Source organism: Echinops telfairi, unplaced genomic scaffold, assembly GCF_000313985.2.
Source record: "Echinops telfairi isolate 266 unplaced genomic scaffold, ASM31398v2 ScPeMD7_2010;HRSCAF=2546, whole genome shotgun sequence".
Taxonomy (NCBI): Eukaryota; Metazoa; Chordata; class Mammalia; order Afrosoricida; family Tenrecidae; genus Echinops; species Echinops telfairi.
In genome coordinates this window covers 4,017,648-4,029,158 of record NW_022105908.1, presented here as the reverse complement: position 1 = coordinate 4,029,158, position 11,511 = coordinate 4,017,648, and the positions used below count along the sequence as shown (strand labels likewise).

At 42.3% G+C, this 11,511-nt stretch overlaps 1 protein-coding gene across 1 annotated transcript in view; it reads left to right on the top strand.

Moving 5' to 3' along the window:
- The window catches only part of DNAH9 (dynein axonemal heavy chain 9), a 397,093-nt gene that overhangs the window by 312,532 nt on the left and 73,050 nt on the right, over positions 1-11,511 (top strand). The window contains exon 59 of the mRNA XM_045293291.1: positions 2,809-2,957. Coding sequence (XP_045149226.1) covers positions 2,809-2,957 — 149 coding nt within the window. The remainder of the gene's footprint in view (positions 1-2,808; positions 2,958-11,511) is intronic.

Below are 11,511 nucleotides of genomic sequence, written 5' to 3'. Positions count from 1 at the left end.
GGGGGGGGGGGGGCAGTTTGTGCTGAAAGGACACACTCTGCTCTCAGCTGTTGTCTTTTTTCTTTGATGACACTGAGGTCCCTATGATCTTTGATCACATGTTTAATCTCTTTTTTATCCCAAAACATATCGACTCAAAATATAACCTAATCATGTAGATTAGTATCATGCTTCATTCACATAACTACTTCTAAACCTGCCTTCATTCACATAACTACCTCTAAACCTTCATTCACATAACTACCTCTAAACCACAGAAGTTAGGATTCACAACAATCAGGATCACAAAACATCAGATTACAAAATTAAGGATAATTACATAATACTGAGAATCATGTTTTCCCCTAGTGGACTCATATTTTTAGGGTGCATAATTCAATCCATAACAGAGGGGTTAGGATTTCAACAAATATACTGGAGAGGGGCACAATTCAATTTCTAACATGATTTAATTGATATGAGTATTGAAATCAAGTACTAGCAACATCGAATGTGTTAGGGGATGACGGGATTCAGGAAACAGGGCAAAGCCTCACTTTCCAGCCCAAAGGGAAAAGGGAAAGAAATATGAATATGGCTGTAGCCTCACTTTAGATGGATGGCAGAAAAATGAGAAGGATTTTGACTGTTGGCTTCTATCTTCTCTGACAAGTTGGAAGCAGGTTGATCAGTTGGGTTTATGTGAAACAGTAAGTAGAAGAGGTGAAGATCTGAGGAGAGTGGAAAGGTTTTAAATAGAATCTGTGAAAAAGTGGAAGGCTGACTAGGGAAATCCAAAGCATTGCAAGTAGCATTGAGCGCCAACGTTGTAAAGAGTTGGCATTTGTAGGAGCACCACTCTTCTCTGTTGGATGCTATTTTCCAGCAGCATCCAGCATCCCAGATGTATATTCAGAACTGAGTTTATCCAGAGCTTGAGTAATCCCAAGTGGGTGTACTGAAGGAAGCATTGGGCAGTGGAAGTGGGCTATTGGCAGGAAAATTATTAGAAGTCATGTTGTTATTATAGCAAGTCAACTCCAATTAATGGAAACCTCATTAAAAAAGACCAGTGTGTCCCCTGGTCTTGCACCATATTCATGATCACGCTCCTATTTAGACCCATTGCTGCAGTCACGGTGTGTTTTGAATGCTTTCGAGCCTCCCAGGCTCATCTTCTAGTGCTAGCTCCGTGTTACTCTCACCTTACATCTCAGCATCCATTCTGGCAGCTCTGTGTCATTGTGCAAGATATTTCACTCTTTACTGGTGTTAACAATGTAAAATGTCTGATAGTGAAACAGACAGTAAGTGGGGAGTAGGCGTGTGGGAGAATAAGCCCAGTTGAGAAGGCTACAGAGAAAATGGTGTCCTGGAAAGAGTGGCTATTTCAATGAAGCCCAAGAGTTGCTTCAGATGTTCAGTGAAGTGTTTGCCGCTGTTTAGCATGTTGAGTTTTGTTTAGCATACAATGACACACCTTGGACACGAACATTGGTAAATGGAATGAGCTGAGAGGAAATACAGAGAATGAGGGACCAAGAGCGAATACCCTTAGATTACTGGGGAGCCTTAGATATTAGGCAGCGATAGAGGATAGCCAGGATATGAAGCACAGTGAATTCAGCTGTCTGAGTTCTGAAAGTCTCGTGATCAGCAAAGGACGATGTGACGGACCACCAGGCAGCACAGAGAGGGTGGGAGATGGTTTTGATGGATGAGTGTACCTGTTGACTTCATCAATAAGTAATGACTTTCAGCGTGGTCTAGATCAGCGGTTCTCAACCTGTGGGTCGCAACCCCTTTGGGAGTCGAATGACCCTTTCACAGGGGTCGCCTAAGACCATCAGAAAACACATAAATATTTCACCATGGATAATTACATATTGTTTTGTGATTAATCACTATACTTTAATTATGTTTAATTATGTTCAATTTGTAATAATGAAAATACATCCTGCATATCAGATATTTACATTACGATTCATAGCAGTAGCAAAATGACAGTTATGAAGTAGCAACGAAAATAATTTTATGGTTGGGAGTCACCACAACATGAGGAACTGTATGAAAGGGTCACGGCATAAGGAAGGTTAAGAACCACTGGTCTAGATTATATATCCTGTAACCTTGAGCAAGTCTTTTAATTTCTATGTCACGGTTGTTGTTAGATGTTATCAAGTGAGCTCCAGTTCATGGTGACCTTATGTGTAACAGCATGAAGCATTTCCCAGTCCCGTGATACCTTCATGATTGTAGATATACTGAAGTCCACTGTTTCAGCTTTTGGGTCAATCCACCATCTCATTGACCGTTTCCATTGATTTGGGGGATCCTCTGATTTACCAAGCATGGTGTCATTTTATAATGTTTGATCTCTTTTAATAATGCATCCAAAGTAAGGAGGTCAAAGTATTGCCATCTTCGATTCTAAGAAAGAGTCTGGCTGTATTTCTTCGAAGGTCAATTTGGTTATTACTTGTACAGTCCACATATTCCGTTCCCTCCATCAGCACCACAGTTCACATGCACTGATTCTTCTCTTGGCTTCCTTTTTCCTAGTCTAGCTTTCTCATTCCTATGAAGCCACTGAAAGACCATGGCTTAGGTCAGATGCACCGTAGTCATCAAAGTGACATCTCTGCTTATTGAAATTTTAAAGAAGTCTTTTGCAGCAGATGTGCCCAGCACAATACTTTGCTTGCTTGACAGTTTCTTCCCTGGATGTTGATGATTATGGACCTATATTTTTCAAGGTTTTTTTGTTTTGGCTTTTTTAACTGGTGTGCATGTAAATATACATTCACGAATGTCTTTTTTTCCTGGCAGGGATTTTGTTGAGGAGAAACTAGGAAGCAAATACGTGGCAGGACGTGCTCTTGACTTTGCAACCTCATTTGAAGAATCGGGACCGGCCACTCCCATGTTTTTTATCTTGTCTCCAGGGGTGGATCCACTGAAGGATGTGGAAAATAAAGGTGAGAAATGGTGTCAAAGTGATGCCAGCCCCATGCCCTTTCACCTTCAGTCTTTGAGTGTGCCAGATTCTTTTCCTGATTCGAGGCTAACTCACCCAAATCCTTGGCATTTGCTAACCACACAGAGGTCAGGCCATTATTGAGGCAACGCGAGAGGGTCAGATGCCAGAGAGAGAAAGAATGAGTTTGGGCTGTAAGCAGAATCCACAGCAGCCGTTCCATGAGGAGGCCTCATCCCCTCACATCCACCCTCTTCACTGTAGCCAGGACAGTCTTTCTGATCTTTGCAAACTCTTGCATCTTTTCATTGTGTGCCTCAGAAGAAAAGCCAGCTCCTTCACATAGGGCTCAAACCACTGCATCCTCCAGCTTCTGTTTCTCCAGCCTCGTCACCTGTATTCTTATCTTGTTGCTGCTGTGAGAAATCACCACAACCTGAGTGACTTGAAAGGATGCACTTATTATCATAGACTTTTGGAAGTGAGACGTCCTAAGTGAGTCTAACAGGACTCAAAGCATTCTTGCTGGAGGCCCTAAGGGAGAACCCACTTCCTTGCTTTTTCCAGCCTTGGTTTATGGAACTTCCTCCATATTCAATAAAATCCACATAGCACCTTCAAAGTTCTCTCTCTCTCTCTCTCACTCATTTCTATCTAAAATAAAGTACATGCATATTTACATTCATGCAATACACATACAAACATACATGTTCTCCAACTAAAACATTCACTACAAGTGAGACAGAAGAATATCTCATAAAAATCCCTGTGTCTGTTATTGGAGTTCCAGAGAGAGGGAGCATAGAAAACATAAAGGAAGAAATTATCGAGGAAAATTTTCAGTGTAAAAAAAGATATAACTCTTTCACCTGTAATGACATGCCCGGCGCTAAACAAATGAATGGAAAGGATGCAGCTCATGGAATTTCATAACACAAGGTAAAGATAAGATGTCAAGTTTCAAGGAAAGAGAAATAGGTCACCAATAATCAAACAAGCAAGAATGGTATCCTACTGGCGTATGACCTCTCATGAACAAATCTGGCTCAAATTGAAGCGCTTTAAGCTACCCAAGGATTCAGAAATATTACTTCGCATGATTCTTTCTGAAGCTTTCTGACAGTAAAACAAGTGCAGGAAATTGGAAGTCGTACGTAGATATACAGGATACTGGAACTAATCCAGAGTAAAATACGTCCCAGAAGAGTAGCTTCCTAGAAAACTAACCTGCTTCAAATGCAGAGTTGGCTTACATGATATATCGGAAGAAGTAGGAAGTATCAATGTTGAAGCTGCCAAGGAAATTCAAGGGTCAGCTGGACCAGATGAAGAGTATCCACCAGAGAGTATTATGTCATGCTAACAATGCAAACAGGCATAAAAAGACCATAGACATATGTGTCAATGGAATTGAACTGAGAATCCAAAAATAAACTCATTCACCTATGGACAGTTGGTTTTGACAAGCGGTCCAAGATCATTCAATGGTGAAGACAAGTTTTTTTTTACCAAATAAGTCTGGATCCACTGGACATCCACATGCAAAAGAATAAAGTTGGTTGATCCTTTTTCTTAAATCGTAGACTAAAATTAACTCAAAGTGGACCTAAGTGTAACAACTGAAACAATAAAACTCTTAGATGAAGATTCTAGGAGTAAATCTGAGGTTAGAAAATAGTTGCTTAGACACAAACTGTAGCACAGTGATCGAAGAAAATAACAGATAATTGGACTTGAGCAAAAATTTAAAACTTTTCCTTTAAAGGACACCATCAAAAAAGTGAAAAGCTTAAAAACCCTACAGAATGGGAGAAACCATTTTACAAATCATGTATCCAACAAGGAACTTGCAGCAAGCATTTATGAAGAATTCCTACAACTCAACAATAAAAAGAGAACTGGCCCTATTAATAAACAGGCCAGGGATCTAATAGACCCATCTCCAAAGGTGTACAAATGGCCAGAAGTGCATGAAAAAAGGAACTGGGGTACCATAGTGAAAAAGAAACACTACTCAAAGAAGTGGCATTCCTGAAGAAGTCATAACATAGGCACAGGAATCACATTTACCATTCTAATTCAGGCATTTGGGGGTGGGGGCTGGCACCAAATATAGCCCAGTTGCTTCACCATCTGTCTCTAGCATCGGGAGCAACTGGATGTGACAGCATGGGTTTCTTCTGGCCTTGCAATGTGGCGGAGGGCATAGCTGGTGTCACGGAAAGGTGATGTATCTGTCTCTGGTCACTTGGGCATGGGTGTAGGAAGCATTCTCACTAGTCCCTGAGTAGATATTTGATATACATATTGATAGTTGCCACGTAGATGGGGTGAGGATGCCTGTTGATCACAGGGTGGATAGTATGGTAACCTGCACCAAAGGTCCCAAGTAGGCAGAGCTGTGCAAGCGTGGTCAGAGCAGGCATACATCTATAATTCCAGGGGGCTGGGAGTGAGGTATGAGGCAAGGGGTACAGGCCAGCCTTCACATGCCTGGTAAGAGAATATGCCCCTGTCCAGTTGAATGTGACATTGGAGAAGGTGTATTACTATTCCTCTGACCCCAGCACAGGTTATTGGAGCATGGGCCTCTGACCCTGGTGGCTGACACCATAGGCTGACACCTATGCCTTTGGGCCTTATCTCCCAGTGCCAGCTGCTGGGCAGAGCAAAAGATGCTGCCGGCCTGTCGACCTCATTGCAAGCAGCTGGGACATAAGAGCAGACACTGCCATTCCAGAGGTCCCAACACTGGTGACCGGGCAGAGAAGCTGGCCCCACCTATCCATGGGGCCCAGCGGGAGTGGCCGAGCAAAGACCACCAGTCTTAGAGCTCCTAGCTCAGGAGGTCGGGTGGTGGTAGGTGCTGCTGAACCACAGTTGGGGGTGGTGGGTGGGGCAGGATGAGGGTGATAGAGCACGACATATGGGAGATGGGTACAGTGGGTGCTGTGAGTACACATAACTTGCATAGGACAGCAAGTACTCCTGCCTCGCTCTGGACATGGATGGCAGTCAGTTTGGTGGTTGTTTGAATTTATGAGACTGTCGATGAAGCCGTGGTAGTTAGTGGTAAACTCTCACCTTCCATATGGGAAATCTTGACCGATGCACCTCATGTGTAGCCACCCCCATCCATCAGCAGAGGCTTGTCTGTAGTATATGAGTATGCCTACTCATAGCGACCCTATAGGACAGGGTAGAACTGGCCCTGTGGTTTCTGAGCCTGACTGTTTACAGGAGTAGAAAACCCTGTATTTCGCCTGCAGAAGAGCCGGTGGTTTCAAACTGCTGACCTTGCGGATTGCAGCCCAACACGTAACCACTACGCCACCAGGACTCCTAAATATTCTGTAACATTTAATATAGTTCTAATTGCCTGCTTGTTACTAAGATCCTTGAGGTCAGGTACCATGTCTCGCCTGCCCAAGAACTGCTTGCCACGGCCTAGTAACTAGCACAGGGAAGGTGTTCAATAAATATCTGTCGAATGAATTAACAGACAAATGTATGAGTATCATCAGGACTGTTGTCAGAGCCGAGTGACTCCGTCTTTCACACTTTGACAGAGTTCTGTGTTCCTCTGTCCCCTGGAGGCGCTGTTTCTGCCATAGAGACCCATCTACTTTCTTCATTGTTATTCAAGACTTGCTTTTTGGAAAGTGTTTATACATCAGTCTTTGAGCAATTTCCTGCTGCCCTCCTCCAGTTGACCTCCAGCTACTGCATCCTATCATTGGAGGCTTTCTGTCACCTCAGTCAAGCTGAACCGGCCTTGGTTTATTTTGCTTATTTGTCTCTGAATATATTATCTCAGCCCTGGCACGGGTTTCTTCTTAATGCATTATTTCCTTACCAGAACCAATCTTGCTGGAGACACGTGAGCATCTGTGGATTTTGTTTCTCTTTCTTTCTCCCACCCTGCCTTCTTCCTGGTTTGATTTCTTTTCTAATTCCTTGTTTACAAGACACACTCTGGAGACCCCTATATTTCCACAACTTGCCCAATGGGCTCTATTATCAACTCTGAGATCACCTTGACTGACTCAAACATGCCCTTCTAGCCCCATCTTTTAAAGAGACTTGCTATTTCTGTCAGTTTGTCATCTTGTGATGTCCTGTGTGTTGCTCTGATGGTGGAAGCAATGCCGCTGGTGTTTCAAATACCAACACACTGGTATTTGATACTCTGTTGGAAAAGAAGCCCAGTAGGCTGGAAGGTACTATACGAGGGGATACCCAAAAAATGGAATTTTTCCCCCAAAGCTATGTATTTAAATTTTTTTTACAAAACAACCTCATCACCTTCAAAGCACTCTCCATTACACTTAATACATTTGTCAAATCTGCAATTCCATTCTTGGAAACATTTTTCACATTCATCTGTTTGGATGGCTGTCAGCATCTCCCTCATTTTATCTTTCACCTCTTTTATGTCATTAAATCACTGTCCATTCATGTCCCTCTGCATTTGTGGAAACAAAAAGAAGTTGCACCAAGAAAAGCCAGGTGAATAAGGTGTGTGGGACAAGAGAGGCATGCTGTGTTTGGCCCAAAACTGGCACACTGAGATGGCTGTGAGCAGATGCATTGTCGTAGTGGCACAATCAGTCCCCCATCTGCCACAAATCAGGCCTTTTTTGTCTCACACTGCTACACAATCTTTTCAGAACCTCTAAATAGAAAGCTTGATTAACAGTGACCTGGTGGAATGAACTCCAAACAAGTCAACATTTTCATCTATTCAAGAAGTTCATGGACGTCCAGAACAAGGTTTGTCATCAATTGACATTTCACCTTGTTTGAAATGAGAAAGCCACTTGAATTTTTCTTATAGCACTGCCCTGGTAAGCTGTGTTCAACATCACATTTTCTAAGGTATTTCTCCCCAAGCAGGATACAAAATTCCACAGCCACACTCTGTTCTCTTAAATCGACCTTCACACACAAAAAAAACGAGGTTTGAGCAAAACTGCTTTTATGAAAAAATTCACTGACCTGAATGAACCTTCCCAGGTGATGCCACTGGATGCACTAACCCAGAGCAAGTTGCTTGATGCTCTTCTAGTGGGGATATGTGTACTATGAAAGCTCCATTCCACCCAGTGAAATTCTGGGGGGCTTGAGGGGGTTACTCCCTCTTACAATAGCCACAGCAGATTCAAACATGTCAATGATCGCGACGATGGCATAGAACGGAGCAAGAATTGGTTCTGTTTGTACATAAGGTTGTATATGTATATATACATATATATACATACACAATGTATATATGTATACATGAGGCAGAGCTGACGTAACAGCAACTCATAGGGATGGCATGCTCCATAAGGAAGGAAACTAAGTGCTTAGGCCACCGACAGAACAGAGACACCAGTTATCCAAAGCAAAGACCCATAGATGCCAAGTACATGGGACTTGGGGAAAAAACAAGCATGGTTGTGGAAGAGAATTGATAGAACGTGAAAATTAATACCAGCTCCAGTGCATGAGAAGGTGCTGGCCAGAAGTACAGTTGAAGCAGGATCACCAGAACATGTAGGCTCAAGATTGTTTAAGCTTATGAGACCCTTACCATATTCACCATCTTCATTGACACTTTTCTCCTATGGTCCCGTCTGTGTAATTAAAGCTTCCTTTCTTGGCAAACCACATCAGTTTCAAAAAATGTTCTTTCTTCTTGAACTCTTTGATATCAGCTCCCCTTTAGCCCTTCCCTTCCCCACCCTACCCCACAGGAACCCTTCCCACCCCCCTAGAATAGGTTGTTTTGGGAGGAGGGTGTTGCCATATCTTACACAATCCATTATATCAATTCATATACAATTCTGCTATTCGATCCAATTGAGTAGGGTTACACAGTCACAGTGCTATCAGCTCCCTGTTCTTCCCCCCCACCCCCCTTTTCCTGTACCCTCAGGTAACCATTACTCCTGTTACTCTTTCTAAAGGGTTATCTATCTTGGCTTTCATGTACCAAATGATCTTAAATACACAAATGAACATACAGAAATCTAACATGATTATGAGGTAAAACAAATAAAAACCAATTAATCAAAGTTAATCCAACATGAGTAGTAATTGGGCAAGGTTAGATTGTATTAATAGATAACCAGTCACTGTTGCAATTTGAGAGACCTACCTTGTATATCTACATCTGCTAATCCAGCAACTACAAACATGAAGGCCACAGCGTTCTTTGTCATGTTACAAACATGGGGTATTGTGGTTGTGGTTGTTGTTGTTAGGTGCCATCAATCTATTCTGACTCATAGCCACCGTATGTACAACAGAGCAAAACACCATCCAGTCCTGCGACAGTTGTCCCTTTGTTTGAGCCCATTGTTGCAGCCACTGTGTTCATCCATCTTTTTCAGGGACTTCCTCTTGTTCACTGCCTCTCTGCTTTAACAAGCATGATGTCTTTTTCCAGAGTCTTGTCTCTCCTGACAACATGTCCAAAGTAAATGAGGCGAAGTCATGGCATCCTTGCCTCTAACATGCATCCTGACCTCTTCCAAAACAGATGTTTGTCCATGGTGCTTTCAATATTTGACAACATCGATGGCATTGATGCTTCCTCAGTGTTCTTTCACATGCATCAGGCCATGAAAATACAAGGGCTTGCGTCAGGCACACTACAATGTCCTCAAAGTAACATCCTTGTTTTTCAATACTTTCAAGAGGTCCCGTGCACAGATTTACTTAAGGCAGTGTGCAGTTTGATCTCTTGACTGCTGCTTTCGTACACATTGATTGTGGGTCCAAGTCAGATGGAATCCTTGACCAGTCAGTCTTTGTCCAGTTATCATATTACCTATTGATCGGGACTTGGATTTTTTTTTTTACATTGAATTGAAATCCATACTGAATGACGTAGTCCTTGATCTTCATCACCAAATGGTTCAAGTCCTCCTGACTTTGAACAAGCCAGGTTGTGTCATGTGCATATCACAGATTGGTAATAAGCTTTCTTCCGATCCTGATGCTGCATTCTTCTTCATCTGATTTGGCTTCTCTGATTATTTGCTCAGCATACAGATCGAATGAGTTTGATGAGAGGATAGAACAACCCTGACACCCACCTTCTCTGTTTGTTTGTTTGATTTTTCCTTCAGAGGTTACAAACAACCTGGTCAAAAACCAATGGGAACTTCTGTCCCAGATAGCACACTTACTGAGGGAACTCCAATAAGTCAACTAGTGTAATGAATTCAATCAGGTTACTTTTTAATTATATATCATTTATGTTCAGAATTATGCCCTACATTTTGTAAACAATCATGTTTATAACATTAATTTTAAAATACGTCCAGCATACATGCAGAGGCAATCCAACATACATTTAATATAATGCTAACAATACTAACATACCAAACATCCAAAATGTCTGGAAATATTAATATTCATCCAACATGAGACTTTTCCATTCACGATTCGAGTCTGTTTCATTTCAGTCTTGTCTGTTGAGCAGGCCACGGTGCTTGATGCCATGCTGTATATGCTGATAAAGGCAGTGGTGGGCACAGTGAAAGGCATCCTTGTGGCTCAGCGGGCCCCACATTGGGTTGCTAAGCACAGAGTCAGCAGTTTGAAACCACCAGCTTCTCAGTGGGAGGAAGATGAGGCTTCCTGCTCTAGTACAGACTGGCGGCGTGGAAGCCCGCAGGGGCAGGTCTTCCGGGCCTCGCAGCGTCTCTCTGAGTCAGAATCAGCTCGATGGCAGTGAGTTTGGTTTGGCTTGGAGAGGCGCACGAAGAGGACACAAAATCCAGTATTTGCTTGTCATGAAAAGATGTTTCTCTTTTATAACAATGAATGTGTTTCTAAATTTGTCTTCCAAGAAAGCCACAAAGCACACTTATCATTCCATTTATATTCTATCAGAATATTACGTATCTCTTAAAGGAAATTGAACAATTCCTCGAGGAAGTAAATTACATGAATGTCTAAGCAATAAAAATGATATGAATCTATTCTACTTTCCACTTCCCTTCAGACTGACTCTTTTTAGAAATTGATTGATCCTGTTACAACTGAAAGAGGAAGCTTCCTAGTGGTGCTATTGTTACATCAACTGTGGACATATGTTTACCAGACATGAGAGTTGGACACCTCCACAAAGGAATATATCCTGTAACAATTATAGTTTCCTTTCCATGTTGGATCATCCGGCATAGCCGTACATTCTGTTCTCTTTCCATATAAGGCCGTATAAGCTCTTGATTGTGGGTGGGTCTGGTTCTGTCCTGCACAAGAGCCAGTGCACCTCTCCAGGTAGAGCCTGGCCATGTACAGGTGGCATGCTCTTTGCAGCTGCTCTGGCTTCCTTCCAGAGTCAGTAGTTGGCCAAAGAACTGTGAAGAGACCCAGCATGCAAGAACAGAAGACAAGTACAAGCATTTTTAAGTATTATTTTAAGACAAAAAATATTCATAGAGATCCGTGAAGCCACCCATAAACGTTGTCCTGACAAACAGTGAAATGATTTCTGACTGCCCTTTCCTTTTGACCAATTCAGACATGGAGAACAAAATTACATTTTCCAAAAAAAA